This window comes from Equus asinus, chromosome 16 (assembly GCF_041296235.1).
Source record: "Equus asinus isolate D_3611 breed Donkey chromosome 16, EquAss-T2T_v2, whole genome shotgun sequence".
Lineage (NCBI taxonomy): Eukaryota > Metazoa > Chordata > Mammalia > Perissodactyla > Equidae > Equus > Equus asinus.
This window is the reverse complement of record NC_091805.1, coordinates 5,437,723-5,456,332: the sequence shown is the minus strand read 5'-3', so window position 1 is coordinate 5,456,332 and position 18,610 is coordinate 5,437,723. Positions and strand designations below refer to the sequence as shown.

Genomic DNA, 18,610 nt, shown 5'->3' with positions numbered 1-18,610 from the left:
TCAAAGCCTTTGCTCTGCCTGTTTCTCCAGGGTGCTTCAAGGAAACGTTCTCTTTCTTGGGCTCCTTGCTGTCTCCCCAGTCTGCCCCTAGAACGGAGAGCTTCCCACCGAGACTATTAGGCCAGAATACATAGCAAAATATCAAAGCTGAGAGGGATCATAAGGAGAATTGAATCATAGACCTTTACTTTGTAGGTGAGAAAACATGCTGTGTTTTTAACTAGGCAGGAAGGAGGGAGATGCTGGAGTTTGAGTCTCGGCCCTCGAACCTTCAGCAGCCTCTTGACCTTCCTGAGTTGGCTTCTTCTGTAAAATGGAGCTATCACCACTTCCCTGTCTGCTGAATAGTGTAGCTGCTCAATCTGTCTTTCTGATCTTGACTGGGCATTTATAAAACATAAACCATTATTATAATGAACCATCGACATAAAAATATTTATTTGATTGATTAGGGAACTGAACTATATGAGTCATGTAAAACTGAGGTGTCATTCCTTAACATTTAAAACAAAGGTGCATAAAGTCTTAAAATGAATTTTAATAAACTATAAATCACATATGACACAGCAGCAATTAAGTCGACTGACCTGCCAGCTCAGCCTTACTCTCGTGTCACATGGTAGGACACCCGAAGTCCTGTGGAAGGGGGTGTCTGAAGAGTGACCGGGAGGAGAGCCTGGAAGGTGGGCTTCTGAGGTGGGATCACAGCCCTTTATTCACCATCGAAGTGAAAGCCTTCAAAGGGTTTGTGAGCACTCAGAAATTATGTGTAAAATGTTCTGGATGAGCTAATGAACATCTCATTTTCCCCCTGGAAAGAGAGCCAATAGCTTTCATCACAAGTAGTATAACACAGTGGTTAAGAGTTCTGACTTAGAAACTGGACCTTCTGGGTTTAAGTCCAAGCAACTTCACTTACTGGCTGTGACCCCTTGAGTGAGTTGATTAATCCTTCTGTGCCTCGATTTTCTCATCTGTCTAATGGCGATAATAAGAGTACCTATCTCATTGGGTTGTCATGGGGATAAATGAGTTAACAACATGAAGCATCTGACACAGTCAGCCCTCAAATTTTCACAGCTGCCACCACCAACACTATCACCATCATAAGTTCTCAGAGTGGTCTGTGACCTTAAAGGATGTTTACGAGTCCTCACCACGAGACACGGTGGTGTTGTTCTGATTAATAACAGCTGTCATTTACTAAGCATCTCTCTTACATACACAAATTTACTTACAAAGTACTAAGCACTTTCTATGCATCACTTCCTTAATTCTTAGAAGGATTTTACACTTGACTCAGCTTTGACTGAGGCTTAAAGTTTTAAGTAACTTGCCCAGGGTTATGCGGATAACGAGTGCGGAGGCAGAATGCAAAGTTAGTTCTGACTTACTCCAGAGCAAGTGTTCTTAATTGGTACAGAACTAAATGCTTGTAGTTAAGGACACCTTCTCAAGGTAAGCTGGCAGAGATTCTTGGCTCACCAAAAAACGAAAGTAAAGAAACCAATGGCAGCATATGAGAAAAGGAAGAGATGATGTTGCAGCAAGAATTAAACCACCGCATTTGTCTTCTTGCTTCCATGACAGCTACAGAAGCCACAGGTTCCAAAGCATCCAGGGAGCAAAGCACACAGCTGAAGATGTGTCAGAGATAGTGCTCCCTGTGGGCTCTGGAGAGACAGAGATGTCCACATCTGAGACCCTGGGAAGGGTGAGGAAGCCAGGAGACTGCAATGGAAGCCAGAGGGGAAGCTGCCCGCAGAAGACTATATCTTCAATCAGGAAATTGAAGCGAAGACAGGCAGGGGTTTGGATCACAAATGCAAGTCCGGCTTCTGTGTGCTGCTAGCAACACTGGTTATACATTGTTCTCTGGTAAATTTGTAGGCAGTGTTAGCAAGAAGGTCAGACAACGTCTGTCCAGTATTTCTGATATTAGCTCTCAGTGCCTGCTACATGGAAGGTGCTTACCAAATATTTGGTGAATTGATTTGAAGGGGGATGAGAAACAATGTGAATTCTCCATGAAATAAACTTGGGGGGTTGATGCACAGTACAAGATCCCATTGTGAATGCTTGCTTTCAATAGTCTCCTGAAGGAGCACCAGACTTGTTTGGGGGATTTTGATGCTACTTAAAACAACTTAGGAATGCTCTGGAATTACCTCCAAAATCAGTTCACAGGCAGCACAAAAAATTTCTTTTATTAGTTTTCCAGTTTCATGCATGGGATAATTACCGGTCTTGGCTCTAAATGACTTTTGGCTATTTGGGTATCCTGATTTATCGCTATTAATGATGTTCTTTAAAATGTGCCCTAGGCCTTGCAGATAATTCTAACAACAACAATGAAATAAACTCTGAATGTAGTATCTACAATGAGCACTTTATATATATTAACTCATTCAAGCTTCACAATATCCTATGAAGTAGGTACTGGAATCATCTTCATTTGTAGGTGAAGAAACAGGCATAGGTTTTGGAACTTGCCCAAGGCAACCCAGTGAAGAGGTAGGGCCCAGTTGTTTGAGTAATTGTGACATCACTGGAATAAGTGTCTATTTCCATCTCCCTCAAATTATCTTAAATGGAATTGTATTCACTGCTATGTCTAATTCTCATTTTGTTGTTTTTGTAAAGGCATGTTTCCTTACAGTTCAGTCTTGCACCCATTATTTTATTTAGCCCCTTTCAGAAAATAATTTTACTTTTTAAGAACACAGCTATTCTGGGAAGATGTAATGGAGGTCTGCTTCCACCGTGAATGTAGGGAGTACGGTATAAGGGGAAGCAAACAGCAAAACTACCCATCTCGTGTCTCTGTTTCTATCTCCTCCCTTATGGCGAATGACCTTTATGTTGTACTCACAGAAGGAGATGAACATGCCAACAGCCACCTTGGAAGGTAGGTGTTTGGGATTCCCACTTTAGACATGAAGAAACTGACACTCAGATAGGTTTAGGAAACCTCCATAAGCAGCACTGCTAGCAAGAGGCTGAGTTCAGGCCTATCAGATTGCAACATCTTTCCCACTATACACCAGGTCCTTCAGAGGATAAGTACAAAATTTCTATTTGAGTTTAAAGAAATATCAATCAAAATGTCCAGTATGAAAAAAACCGACTTCAAAGTAGTTCTTCTAAAAGATGGATCAGATTTGGTTCAGGATTAAAGTCTAAGGTAGGCAAGAGATCCCCAAACCCCTTTAACTAAATTCAAGCCTTGAGATGAAGATATATGATAATCCAGAACATGAAAACACAGAATGCCTTTAGGGCAGGAGACTGGAAATGGGGAAGCTGAGACAAGGCTCTCAATAAGGGGGAAAGTTAAATCCAAAAAAAATATATATAGACTAGCATGATGATTGATTTTATGGGTCAACTTGACTGGCCACAGGGTACCCAGATTAAATATTATTCCTAGGTGTGTCTATGAGGTCCTTTCTGAATGAGATGAGCGTCGGAATTGGTGAAGTCAGTGAAGAAATGGCCCTCCCCTTTGTGGGTGGCCATCCTCCAGTCTACTGAGGGCCTGAACAGAGGCAAAGGCAGAGGAAGGACGACTTCACCCCCTTTTCTGCCTCATGTTTGAGCTGGGACATCTCGTCTGGTCTTCTCCTGCCCTCACATGGGAGTTACAGCATCAGCTCCTCAGGTTCTCAGGCCTTTGGACCCGGCCTGAATTTCAGCACCAGCTGTCCTGGGGGTCCGGTTTGCAGATGGCATATAGTGAGGCTTCTGAGCCTCCGTAATCACGTGAAGCAATTTCTCACAGCAGATCTCTTCACACACACACACACACACACACACACACGCACACACACACATCCTGTTGGTTCTCTTTCTCTAGGGAACTCTGACTAATATAACTAGTCATGAAGAAAGGAACAATTGTAAAGCTCCACTTATGCATCACGTACTGGTGGTGGGATCAGCTGCGTGCTTTGCTCATTCAGTCATCTGTTGAAAACTATCAACAAAAGGGCCTCACCTGTGCCATGCACTATGCAAACACAGGGGACAAAAAGTCAAAGAAGATTTGACCCTGCCAGCGATGGATAATCACCTGCACAAAAACCCCATAAGGACTGTCATTATCCTCACTTCACAGGAGAGGAAATAGAGGCTCAGAACAATTATGGGGCTTGTCTAAGTTTCCACGGGTAGAACACAGCAGACCTGGACGTGGCGCCCAGGCCTGAGTCCATGTGCTACGGTGCTATGCGCTTTCTGTTACCACACAGCTGCCTCCTATTAACTCAAAATTCTAGAACAAATTATTTAAACAGATAGCCAGAAAGCACTTGGAAAAGAAGGTGAGAACCCTAAGTCCCAGCACAAAGAAATAGTTACGGCAGACTAAACCCATCCCCCTCTCTGATAGGGTTTCTGGTCTAGAGGATTCAGGCAAAGCTGTTGACATTCGATGTCTCAAATTCAGCATTGTGTTTAATGACATTTCCATCACTGGTGTGAAGAACATGGAAATATGTGGCCAGGATGAGAGCGTGGTTAGGCGAGTCATTGTACGGTGAACAAGGAAGGCTGAAGTGTGTTATCAACAGATGGGTGGTGACATGCCACAGTGCTCTGTCCTTGGCCTGGCCTTTCATATATTTGCTCACTCCTCACTCACACAAGCATTTATTGAACGGCAATGACATATGAAAAAGGCTCTATATCAGGTACAGGGGATTTGTGGAGGACAAGAAAATGTGCCCCATAGATTTCTCTTCAGAAGGGCTTCTTGCACCAGCTGCTAGGAGCGATATTTGCAGACAGCCTTCAACGGTCAAGGCTTCAGGACCTGCGTCAGCTGCAGGAAGCCACTCCGCCCCTTCTTTGCCCACCCCTATCGGAGTCCTGACTGACCTAGCGTGAAGGTCATTCATCTCAGCCAAACCCAGCACAACTCTGAAGGGTCTTTCCAGCTCAGAGATCCCCCTGCGATCAGCTCAGGCTGCTGTTGGGCATGCAGAACAGCTTAACTGCTCCCTCTGCATGCCCCCCGCCCCCACAGGTGCTGAGCCTGGGCTCACTCCTTAATAAACATCCTTTACGCTAATCTTGGTGTTGGATTTAGCCTGCTTCACAGAAAACGTGTCGGGAAAAGGAGTGACTTTGTCCCTTGTTCATCCTCGAAACAGCACAATACAACCAAAGACAAAAGTTACACAGCATTTGGGTTTAACACTTTTCTTTCAACAATGAAACCACCTGCTTCAAAAAAGCAGTGAACTTTGTAACACAGAGGGAACACTGTTACTGCTGGAAGGGTCTGCCTCAACCAAACAAGTAGGTATTTTAATGAAATTTGTTTCTGTTCATCCTGCAGCTGGCTAGTATGCGGCATAGCATCACTGGTGTTTACAAAATAGTGATTAGAATTTTTTTTTGGCTGAGGAAGTTTAGCCCTGAGCTAACATCTGTTGCCAATCCTTTTTTTTTTTTGCTTGAGGAAGATTCATTCTGCACTAATATCTGTGCCAATCTTCCTCTACTTTATATGTGGGATGACACCACAGCCATGGCTGACAAGCAGTGTAGGTCCCCACCTGGGATCTGAACCCATGAACCTGGGCCACCGAAGCAGAGCACACTGAACTTAACTACTATGACACGGGGCCAGCACCTAGAAATTTTTAAAAGGAAACTTCCTAGATTCAATAGGTTCTGACAATAATTTGAAGGTAAACAGGAAAAAAAATTCATTTCCTAACGAACTCTCAACAGCAATCTAAGAATTTTTAAGACACAGTGGCAGAAACTGTCAATGCCCACCAATATCCAATTGCTCCTTTGTTATTTAGTAACAGAACCCGGAATTTTAGCTGGTTACATGTCAATCCAGCCAAGACTACATTTCCCAGACTCCCTTTCAGCTAATATGGCCACACAACTAAATCATGGGCAGCGGGATCTGAGTGACAGTGATGTGTGCAACTTCTGAGTTAAATCCTTAAAGGAAGCCACTTTTTAATTTTCTCTTTCCTCCACCCCGAGGCTGGCACGTGGAGGTCACTGATGGTGGGAAGGCAGCAGCACCCTCGGAAAGGTGGAGCAATAATACAGAAAGTTCCTGGGTTCTTGAATGACCCCTGGTGTAGGGCTCTATTATCCATCTGAACTGCCTACCAGCTTTGACTTTCATATGGGAGAGAAGTAAACTACTTATTTTGTTTAAGCCATTACTATTTTGGTCTCTGTTGAAGTAGCTCTATCAGTATTCCAACTCGTACAGATGCCAAATCAACAACTAAAACCTGGGTGCTGTTCATTCTTTGCCCTATCAGCATGCTCTCTTCTCAGGGTAAGAACAGAAATTAACATCCTGTTCCCGTGTGTTAACCACCGCATCACCACCTCTTCTTTTCTGGTGCTCTGCCTTGTCCTGGTCCACATTATACTTTATTTCTATATAAAAATCAAACCACGGTGAGGTCTGGACTGAAATTGTGTTTGCCTAGACAGTAGGATCATTGCCAGCAATGAAAACCCAGATTTTCTATGCTCCTGAAGCTTTGTTTTGGGGAGGGAGTAATCTTCAGATAGGTTTATATTATATACACACATAAATATATATAATTCATTCATTAATTCATCCATCCATGCAGTCATTCATTTCATTCATTTATTGAGTAATTTGACCATGAAGTGTATACCAGGAAACTATTCAAAATTTATGATAAGAGATATCAAACGAGTTACAATTCATTGATATATATTCACAGATAGATGAAAAGAACAAGTGAAAAACAACTTTATCTTAAAATTCTTCAAAAGAAATAGAAAACAGGAATCCAACATAAGCCATTGTTATAAATAGTTTACCACTTGGAATTTCCTCTTTTTCTATCAGTGTAATGATTGATGGTTTTTACCCTAAGATCCTTAGCCTGAATGAAATATTCTGACACATATAGTATTAACTGGTATGGCTCTGTTTTTCTGTTTGTGTATCTGAATTAAGTGTAGACATACAAGTGTCTGACTGTTTGGCTGGAAACCTAAAGATGCACAGAGCATTTGCCACTTTTGTCATGGCACTAACTGGATTTCAGAAGGTTTTCGTCTACTTATCTGGTTCTGGAGCTAACATACTATGTACGTCATCTGTGAAATACAGGTACACATGGGTGATCTAGAAGAGGGCAAGGGTTCTGAAGCCAAGACGACGTTTTCAGTTCCAATCTCTCTTTATACTTTCCTATATTTAGAAACATTCTTACCTTTCCCTGAAGTAGCAATAAGAGCTCACTCTCCTATACTAAACATCAAACCCCACAAATACTTAGAATCATGGGAATGGCAGAGGCAGGCTCTCACAGTAGAGGGAACAAGCTGGGGATGCGGGGGTGGTGGCGGTAGGACAATCTGAAGGTCCCTTGGTTTGTGGTGTCGCTGGTATGCAGAAACAACCCAACCCCGTGATTGCTCTCTCTGGGTGTCTCCGTCTGGTTTTCACACCGCTGTCTCTAACATCTTTTCATCAGTCTTAACCACATCATGTCAACATATTACCTTGCAAACAGGTGTTGAGAAGAGCTCAGAGTAAATGACCGCTCTTCTTGCTGCGCCCTCAGCAACGCGTCTTGTTGGAGAACTATCTATCAGATGACTTGGGCGCACATATTCTCTTCGATGGAGGGAATTCCTCCTTTCCTAGAGTCAACCAGCTTTCAGCTAATATACACCATGTGTCTGGGATTGTTCTAGTAAGATTTCTTTCATGTAAATTTGTTCATTTAATCTCGTGATCTTGCATCTTACACTTACCCCCGGGTAGCTTCCAAATGCCCACTAAGTTTATTACACCCTACAGAGAAGTGGATATAAACAGGTTTCAGGCATTTAAACAGATTTTTACAATTAATTTAAAAAATGATTCAGTAAGCGAAAAATGATTTGGAAGATGTCAGCTGAAAAGTGAAAATGTGTGCATTTAATATACCCCCATTACTAGAAATCACTGGTATTACAGACCACTACGTGAGTTCAAAATCTGTACCTCCCATTGCAGAAGGGAAACAAGACCAATATATTTCATGCTTTGCTTTTCAGGAAGACATCTTAAGATGGCAAATGAGTATACGATCAAAAATTACCTGAAATATCAATTGCTGTGGCTGATTACTTAGCAATCATTTTATTTGTCACTAACGGGAGTGATAAAGGCCATTATAAGCACTAAAGAAGGTGTCATTATAGATTTTATTCATCTGTGGCAGGCAAATGTTTATTCTCAAAGGATAGATGATTACAACTCCTTTAGAGGGATTGGTTGAAATATTTCCAGAAGCATCTCACAAATGGTTCAGCACTTATTAACTACCTCATTCAGGGGGAATGCTGTCGGGAGATCACATCCCTCTGAAGAAGATGCCAAGAACATATTAGCTGCTGGTTTGAGAACCTTCATCTGCTCCTCACAGCTATTTTAAGAAAACAATTGTAGCATTTATCAAACACCACAGAGAGACTGCTATAAATGTTGGAACTCAGAATTCAGCAACTAGAGAAATTTAGTAGATGGGGATTGGGAGTAGGAAGAACAAATTGTAAAAAATATTAATTTGAATAATACAAATAACACATAATCTGTATTTCAGTTGCCTAAAAAATGAGAGTATTTAAGATAATTTGATAATAAAATATAATGAAGATTATGAGGTTTAGTATCTTTTTCGACTATGATCTATGAGACTAATATTTTTTTTGGAGCATGGCAATGAAAAGTTTTTTTTTTTTTTAAGAAAAGCAATTTCTTTGGTTTTCTTCCCATGAGTTTCTATGTGTTATATTATTAAAAAGGACACTAAGAGGTGCTTTAAAAAGTCACTATTAGTAAACATGTAAACTTCGTAGTGTTTTTAATCACTTTAGAAGTAAGTCCCGATAACCTTTCTATTTTTTTCTTTTAAAATACTTGCAGGAAAGCAAGTCAAAAAGAAAGGTGGTCTCATGCATTTTTACCATTCTGAAAAGCACAAGAACTGCAATATAAAATGAGCATAACTTTCTAAAGCTAGAATGAGCTATGGAAGGCTTATATAGTTCACAAATGGTGACCACATGCAGCCTTCAGTGTCAGGAGTTGCTGATCTACTCAACGCACATGGGCAGAACTGTCCACTCTCACCAAAGCTTGGCACAAAAAGCCACTCACCACTGGTGATGGGGAAAGGGCGATGTTGCCTATCGACGCCTTCAGTTCATCCACAGTGGCAGCGTGCTTCAGAATGTCTTTAGACTGCAGTGGCTTAATCTTGATATTAAATTTCTTGTGTGATTCTTCTTCTTCTTCCGACTCGCTCGAAGAATAAAAGTGCTTTCCTTTGGTAGGTAGAACACAGTTAAAGATATATAACTCTTTTTTCTACTGGGAGGCAATGATGAGTGATTGCTCATAGACGCAGCCAAAGTATCCTTAGATGGCAGAATGTCAAAGCAAAACTAACAAACATAAAAAAGGAAAGCAGGCAAGGGTTAGAACGTATTCACCTTTCCTGAGAACGTGATTAAAGGACGGTGAATTTCAAGAAGCAGTGGTTACTACATCCTACATTTTTGCTCCAGTCGGCCATTGGGTGTGTCACACTTGGTGCACATTGTGACGGGCCCATGGGAGCTGACTGGTCTACGCAGAGAGGAAGGCCACTCTATGGACGATTTTGGATTAAGTGATTCCGAGTGCGACATGCTGTGCCCAGAGATGATTAGTGGGGAGAGGATAAGTCAGAGCTGTTTTCCAGTCACTATAAATGACACTGCTGGATCGGACAACCCAGTCCCCACAATTTGCACAGTTATTTTCAGCACATTTTTCTCTCCGTCCTCTCCCTCTTTTCTATGAATAGATCAAGGCAAAATGCCTGCTTGTTAGTGATCAGGCTGTTCTCTGTGCTGTTTATTTATCTCTAATACTAAGGACAACAGGACTTGAGAAACTTGGGTAATTTCAGCACCTGTTTAAAACCTGAATTGATCATACTGTTTTCTGGGAGAAAATAAAAATTAAAAAAGTAAAGAAAGGATATAGCCGGGTTCCTCAGGTCTGATGCTGTAGCCTTCTTCATCCAGCTCAGGCGAGTTCTATAAAATGCAAGTGCACATCAAGCAATTACTATCCTGACAATGATCAAGGAATTATTCATTTTCCTTTTACTTACGGATACAGACATGTCTCTTATTTCAGGAGGCTAGGATCTTACCCTTTAGAAATGATGGCTGAACAGTATCTGTTTAGTTATTTACTTAAAGATGCTTGGAGAGTCTTCCTACTGGGAAAATAAACTAGAAATCAACTGTCAATAAAAGAAAACATTCAAAGAGAATTTATCATGCATTTCTGGTAAGCAACACAGGGGGATACAAAATGAGAACTGTTTGTCCTCAGGAAAATTGAAATGTATTTTGGAAGGCAAAAAAAAAAAAAAAAGAATACAAAACATAAAACATCAGTGACAGAAGTTTGAAGGAAGAGGAAGTTAGTGAAAGAATGGGGGTGGGGGCTGCGCCCTTTAGGGCAGATAGGGAGGACAGAGGGGAATGGGTGGAGGGAAGGAGCCTGCCCTGAGACCAAGGCAGGAAGGCACAGTATGACTCAGATGGGCAGAGGAGAGGGAAAAGCAAAGATGACACGACTGGAAAGGAAGCCATATGGTGGGAGACCACGGGAAATAAGACCATGGGTGCCACCATGCTGGGGGAAGAGTTTATACATGATATAGCTCCTGTAGCTTCTCAGTTAGCGCAGCACATGCTGAAAGCAGAATCTTAAGGTGTTTTGGAAGTGTGCTTCAGGATAGATTGGGAGCAGAAGAAACTGGAGGAAAGAAAACTCATTCAAATACTTGCACCAATTCAGGGAAGATTGCTAAGAATAAGGACTAAGTTGTTGGTGGTGGGAAGGGATGAGTCAAGGACATTTGGAAGGACAAACTGTTCGTTCTTGGTAACAGATCAGTCACAGGAGAAAAAGGAGCAGGAAGGTTCAAGAAGACTCCAAGATTTCCACCCTCCGATCCTGGGAGTACTCCTGTCTGAACCAATTGTAACAGCAGGCAACCAACACTTTTAGGAAAGAGACAGTTTGCACGATTGGGATTAGCATTATATTTGAGTTCCTCTTATACGGTCAGTATTGTGACCCACACTTCATTTCACTGAACCTTCCTAACAATCTAATGTGGAAAGAATTATCCCTCCACCCAGGAGGAAACTGAGAGAAATCGGATGTCACACTCAGCAAATGGCAGACCTGGGCCTTGACCGCAGGCATTTGAGACTATCTTCTCTGCCTTAGAGGGGAGGAAGCTGAAGAGAGCAAGGACTGGCCCTCCTGAAGTGGAGGTTACAGGCCTGGAGGTGGAGAGGACAGAGCTGGACAGAGATTTTGGAGTCACTGATGCAGTAAAAGTTCCATGATGATGGAGAGAGAAGGGGGCCACAGAAAAGCCTCCATTTATTGAGCATTTACAGTGGTCCCCCTCATCACTCAAAGTTACTTTTTTTTCTTTTTTTAAATGCAAGTGTATTGAGGTCACTTCCCTGATAAAAACCTGTCCCTGGCTTCTCACTGTATTTAGAACAAAAGCCCAGGTCTTCTGCCTCCTGCAGCCACAGGGCCTTGCGGGACCTGGCTTGGGGGCTCTGTAGCCTCAGGCTTCAAATCCTCTTCCCCATCCCCCTCAGCCCCATGGCCTTCTTCCCATTGTTAACCGTTATGATTTGAAAGCCACAGCTTTTTCCCATTTCAGGGTCCTCATAAATGCCATTCTCTCTGTCAGGAATTCTCTTCCCTCAAATGTTTAGCCAGTTAACTCCCACTCATATTTTAGGGCCTTCCTTAAAGGTCGCATCCTCCCTGAGGCCTGCCCTGCTCTTTCCTGCCAAGAGTGAGGGTATAACCTATGGGGAATAGAATCCTTCGAGAAAGCAGTGTCTAATGTATAATTGCAGCAGCAGTTCCTATGTGACCTGATTGCTTTTAGGACTAACCAAATTGGAGGGTAGCTATGCTTCATTTGAACTCTCAAGTGTTGACTGGGACAGCTCTAGATTTTAGGGTTTTGTGCTAGATGTGGTGGGGGTGGGGGTGGGGTGGGGTTGGGTGGGGTGGGGTGGGGTTGGGTGGGGTGGGGTGGGTTGGATGTAGTACCTGATGAGGAATTTGGTATTTTAATTATCATACTCTTTGTTTGTTTAGAATAGCCCATTCTTATACACTAAGAAATCCTACAAAATATAACAAAAGTCTTTCTGGGTAAAAAAGAATTAATTTTGGGAAAAGAACTCACCCTTTCTTAATATCTAGTAGCTTCCCTTACAACATTATTTGTGAACAATTTGGATTTAGGGTAACATTGGAGCTGTTATAGATTTTAGAGAGTCGAACTGCTAAAAGTATCAAAAAGATCTCAATCCTGGGAAACAGATATGAGAGGCCCAGGTGACAAGGTGGCATGTTTTAGGGTGTGGGGGTGGGAAGCATGAAGAATTTAACCCTCAGTTTTCCTTTCTTTAAAATGCAGATGATATAGCGTTTGCTTCTTAATGTGGTAAGGATTCCATAGCATTCAATATTATGACTGACAAATAGTGAATTTTCAATAAATGGTAGCATTATTATAAAAATAAAATTTTTGTCATTAACCAATATGCAAAAGCTTTAACATCAAGCTTAACTTTATGAAAGAGGAGGTTGGGTCAGGATGGTCATCTAAAGGACACGTGCAGAAGCACTGTGCAGGGACTGTGCATCTGGGCACTTACTATGCAGTAGAAACGATCTTTGGTGTGAACGTGGCCTACATGTCTTAGATGATTAGAGATCCAAGAGTGATTGTGGCAGTCCTGTGTGTGTTCATGATGTCAATCAGTTTCTGGGGGAATTATAAGGAGAGTTGAGGTCTCAGCTGAGATTCATCTCACTCCTTGAGAAGAATAAGGGATTGTCACTTGACCTGGGAAAAATCTGTACCACGGGGCTATAATTATGTGCTGTGGTCTGAATGTTTGTGTCTCCCTAAAATTCATATGTTGAAATCCTCACACCAAGGTGACAGTGTTAGGAGGTGGGGCCTTTGGGAAGTGATTAGGTCACAAGAAGAACCCTCGTAATTGGGATTAGTGAGACCCCAGTGAGGTTACAGCTAGACGGTGTCGTCTACAAACCAGAAAGTGGGCCCTCAACCAGACACACACTGGATACCAAATGTGGGGAGACCATGATCATGGACTTCCTAACCTACAGAACTGTCAGAAATAAATGTTTGTTGTTTATAAGCCACTCAGTTTATGGTATTCTTGTTATAGCAACCCAAACAGAATAAGCTATTATGAAACCAAAGCCCAGGGGTCCATTGACTTGCCTTGATTCTAAAAGCTGCTTAGAAATAGAACCAGGACCGAAACATCTGGAATTAATATCATAAAAAAGCATTTTTTGAACACATATTAAAGGCTAGGAAGGCTACTGAAATATTCTGCAAATAATTAGCTCATCGAATACTTGCAACAATGCTATAAAAACTTCATGTCTGCTGGCCAGCAAATAACACTCCCAAAGCCACACCCAGCTGATGCGTGGACAGGCTAGGTCTTGAACCCAGATCTAAGAGTCTCTCACGCTTAACCTCTGTGCCAACCTGATGGTGTCAGGCACTTCCTAATGAGATGGAGAATGTTTCACTTATTTCTAGGTCCTATTATAAATACTAGCATGCCTCAACTTATTTTCAAGTTGTGGGATACTTAATAAAGAAAAACAATCTTGTGATACTCACATATCTTTCCCAATCAATTTCCGCATAAAATCCATTTGGTGCCCCATTGCTTTTCTTCTGTAATAAATTTGAAAATACATTTAGAAGAGAAATATTTGAATGAAAAAAACCCAAGGAAAAAAGAGCGCTCCACTCTTATCTGTATTTAGCAAGAGCTATCAAAATCCAGCACTGGAAAAACAAATTGGAGCAGCCTCTTAAGCAACCACATTGGCGTAACTGAGTGGTAAATGGAGCTGCCGTGACGCTGCATACAAGAGCTCGCATACCTATTTCACAAAAGACTGTAGGATACCTAAGCACAGGGATATTCAATAGAGGTTCAAATTTTACTCAATTACTGAAGAATTAGAAACACCTACATTATAATGTAATCCTCTATAACTTCAGGGGATGTAACTATATATATATATATATATATATATATATATATTTAAATGGAAACATTTTGACTTCTGTGTTGCTCTCACATACAATTAGTTCTATACATCCAAAGAGTATTCATCCCAGTCATTGTGTAAACTTGTAGCTTTTCTAATACTGACTGAACTTTTTCCTAATCCTCCCCCCCTTGATAGAATATAACGGAAATCAGCTCCAAATTAGTTAATTGAGCTCCTAGGTATTACAAATACTATTGATATTCTTTTCAAGTGGCTTCTCTTATCAAATTATTAAAATAGAACTCGAGGATTAATCAAGGATTTCTGTCACTTGTGTGTCCTATGCCTTCACGAGCACATACCACTGCAAGATGACTGGATCTCAGCATTGCTCTCTCTGGATTATTTTAAACTTCTATTTTGGTTCCTAGTACAATCAATGATATATGGCCAAAAGCACTTGAGCAAGGATGTGGTATCATCCAAATAGAAATTGCTAGGGTTCTCTACTTTTTGTGAGCAAAGGACAAAAACACACATCACATTGGTCATGGAGAGCCCGTTCAACAACGATCCTGTACGTAGCACACAGAGCGACGTACGCCACTGAGCGCTGGCAGATCGCAGAACAAAACACACCAAATGGGGAAGCACGAGACCTCTAACTTTGCAATCACTAATAAAGGCCACTTGGACTGCAACGTGGACAGCTAACACCTAACTTGACAAATAGGAGAAGTAAGCTTTTCGTGTATGCATATCACTAGAAAACCAAATTAGAGGTTACCCAGTAACCATCAGCTTTGATTAATCCCTGCTGAATGTTGACTGGGCATTCTAAGAAGCAGCAGCAGTTTAGGGCGAGCCGTGCATGAGGACTAGATACTGTGTTCATGCCGTCTCTCTTCCTACGCCCTACCACTGCACTGAACATGCCAACACAAGAGCTCTGCCGTGCCTCCACAGACTGGCACCCAGGAACATGGGCCCCGGCCCCACCTTCCTCTTTGTTCTGCTCCCAACACAGATTATATACATTGTCAGACTACATCACTTTAGCCGTCTCACAGAGTAGCCTTCATTGAATTAGTGCTCAGTAATACTCTTTCTACCTGGAACAAAGCTCATTATAAAAGCCTGCCACGTCAACTCTGCACCTGTGTAAGCTATGAAGTTGAGGACATGGTCCATTAAATAATGTGCCACCTAATAATAAAAAATCTCTCGCATGGGGCATGGGCATGGGTCCTATTTTCTTCTTGCCATATTTGCTTTCTTTTTAATTCCTGCGTTACCACTCTGTTTGCATATGTCTTCTTTGTGAAATTCTCCTAATCCTTCTTCGAAAGCGAGTATAATAAATTCAGTATACAAACTTAATTTATAATAATGGGAAATCAAATGAACTAAGTTGATTCCAAAGAACTAAACTCATGAATTTTGTGATCAGTACACTCTACTATTAATAAACCTTTTAGTTCTTAAACAATTCCTCAATACAAGGACTGTTATCCAAAAACCAGAGAGTAGGGAAATTACTGAGTTCGAGATTTTCAAAGTTCTACACTTTGCTTCCACGATAATCTCATCTCCATAACTAAAGCCCTTCACAACAAAGATAATGTATACGTTCCGCTGAACGAATATATGTGCGTGTATTTCTTTCCTGACAACATATATCCAACATTATGGATAAAAGAGTTCCTGAATTTTCCAAATCTGGGCTGAGTGAAAATTTCCCAGTTTCCGTGGAAACCAATGGAAGATTGAGATGAAGAGAAAGCAAAACCTAGAAACAATTTTTTTCTTTTAAACTAGGAACATTTTAAATACAAATGCTAAACACAAACAACAAACAATAACAATACATTCTTTTGGGGCAGATATTCAACAGACAGACACATACAAGTATACACACATACATGGCTTTATTAGAGGAATTGGCAATTTGGCCTCATTCATGCCAGTGAATTCTTACAAATATATTTGGTTTTACAAGTGGAAATTCTCAAGTTAAAGCTAGGTCAGGGCCTGGCTGAAGCTCTTCTGGTCAAACCCCAAGAAAAAAACAATTCTCCTGGTTGAACCGCTTAAGCAAAGTACAGCTCAGAATGGTGACAGTGACGGCAATGGCTCTGCAGATTTTCAACCGGAAAACGATGAAGAAGCAAGGAAGAATATAAGTCAAGTGGGGAAATATCATTTAAAAACTAAGCTTAATAGTAAAGCAATATTGGCTCTTCATTAACACATAAACAGTGTTTTTTTTTTTCTTGGAGTCGGAGTTATCTATTCCCTGACTTTTCTTTTTAAAAATCCTACAAACTAGTAAAAGCAACTTTTATAACTTGAATATATGACTGTTATTTAAAGATAATTGAGGCTCCCAGCAATATTAATTATGTTTTAAAGGTATTTGCTTTGGTCAGGCTTATTGCCTCCTCTCAGATGATATGAAGGGCTAAATCAATAACTGTAGGAACAATTGTGTTCAATTATACATTCTCGAAGTTCTCAATTTCGACTGTGAATGCTCCTCTTTCCCACAGTCAGTTCATGGCCACGTAGTGTTCCTCGGGCGAGAAGTGTTAAAGACACATGGGTGGGGCCAGCCCGGTGGCGCAGCGGTTAAGTTCCCACGTTCCGCTTCTCGGCAGCCCGGGGTTCGCCGGTTTGGATCCTGGGTGCGGACATGGCACCACCCGGCACACCATGCTGTGGCAAGCGTCCCACATATAAAGTAGAGGAAGATGGGCACGGATGTTAGCTCAGGGCCAGGCTTCCTCAGCAAAAAAGAGGAGGAATGGCAGTAGTTAGCTCAGGGCTAATCTTCCTCAAAAAAAAAAAAAAAAGACACATGGTGTACTGCGTAAATGTTATCTTTTTGTCACTGATTTAAACTTGACTCACTTTGTAAATAATCCTATGGACTATCACTATCCAGTAGAATTGTCTGTGAAGATGGAAGTGTTCTGTATGTGCACTGTCCAATATGGTAGCCACTAGTCACAAGGAGCTGTGGCATACCTGAAATGTGGCAAGTGTGACTGATGAACTGATTTGTAAACAGCCACATGTGGCTACCATATTGGACAATACAGCTATAGTTGTTGCACAGTCTGGGCTGCAATCAGCACCCCTGACTCGACATCATTTGGTCCACCACATTGGTTCCTACAGGCCAGGTCCTGCCAAATTCCAGATGTTACTGAGATAGTGCTTATCCTAACAAATGACTATTCAATTTGTGTCGTGATGTTTACATTATAGCCAAGCCTTTCTTGTACATAGCAGATTCTTTTAAAAATCTAAATTCCTGTCCTTTGTCTAAGATAAAGAAAATGCACATCTTTTCCGCCTGATCACTCTTTAAAAGTATATTTGGACTTCAATATAAGTCTATATGGTTGATTTAAAAATTGGCCTCAGGTAAAAGTAATTTGGAAATATCTAAGAAAGAGTCTTCTTAAACGAAAAAAAATAAATGCTACTGTTTTTTCCAAATTTCAAATTGGGATTTTACTCACTGTTTCTACAACCCCTTGGAAATTTTAAACTAAAATCTGTTTCCTTACCGAAACTTTTTTTCCTCCTTCACGAGCACACTCTGCCTTGTTACTGTAGGGTGGTTCATGTGGGCTTGGCTGCTGGAATTGATTGTTTTCATGTAGAAAAAAGTTGTTAAAGGATCTGTTTGTTCTTCAAGACACATATAAAGAATCACATGGAGTCAGCAAACATACCATAGGAGAAACAATTTCTAAGCCAAATCGTAGGGCCTACCAATCTTGGCAGGGTTCCTTAAGCAAAGAGTGGACTTTGGGGCCCATAATGAGGCTCTATTCAGCAGGCCAGCATGGCTAGGCCAGGAGAAGAAGGGAGAAGGAGGAAGACACATCCCAGGCACTAAGAATTATGTGATCTGGTTCTCATTCAGCCAGCACTTAACTTACAGGTAGAGAACAGACACCAGGACACATTAAAAGAGACTGAATAAAAATCATTCTATTTCTAATCTGAGTATGAAAAGTCTACCTCCACCATATTTTCCCCTGGATCAAACCTTCCAGAGGGTCATCCATACATACAGCACCCACAGCTGACATCTCCACATCTGGGCCCTTTCCAGCACACATGTTCAGGACGAGCAGAGGTTTCTTCACAGAAACGGCTGGGATCCCCAGAGCCCCTCGTCTATGTGTGGATGGAAATCTGAACTGTTTAGGAAAAGGTTAGAGTGTATCCTGCACAAAGCAGTTTTGTCTCTGGGTTAGAAAGCGTCGTCACACACAGCTGCCTGAAGTCCTGGACATCATGACAGACAGCTCTGCTGGGGACGGGTGCGTTCAGCCAGTGAGGGGCAAGGCGAGCCCCCCTTCACACTGCAGCTCGGCCACGAAGCCTCTGTAGACTAACCCTCAAAAGCACTGTTGC

At 41.6% G+C, this 18,610-nt stretch overlaps 1 protein-coding gene across 24 annotated transcripts in view; it reads right to left on the bottom strand.

Annotated features, from left to right (window-relative positions):
• SGIP1 (SH3GL interacting endocytic adaptor 1) overlaps positions 1-18,610 on the bottom strand; it is a 198,835-nt gene that overhangs the window by 95,079 nt on the left and 85,146 nt on the right. For 11 of the 24 annotated variants that reach the window (XM_070486521.1, XM_070486519.1, XM_070486520.1 and 8 more), the window contains 3 exons: positions 13,794-13,850; positions 10,044-10,098; positions 9,173-9,348 (listed from right to left, as the gene is read on the bottom strand). In XM_070486521.1, coding sequence (XP_070342622.1) covers positions 9,173-9,348; positions 10,044-10,098; positions 13,794-13,850 — 288 coding nt within the window. Of the gene's footprint in view, positions 1-9,172; positions 9,349-10,043; positions 10,099-13,793; positions 13,851-17,751; positions 17,876-18,610 lie in introns of all 24 variants that reach the window. The other 13 variants (XM_070486531.1, XM_070486523.1, XM_070486528.1 and 10 more) reach the window with 3 other exon arrangements.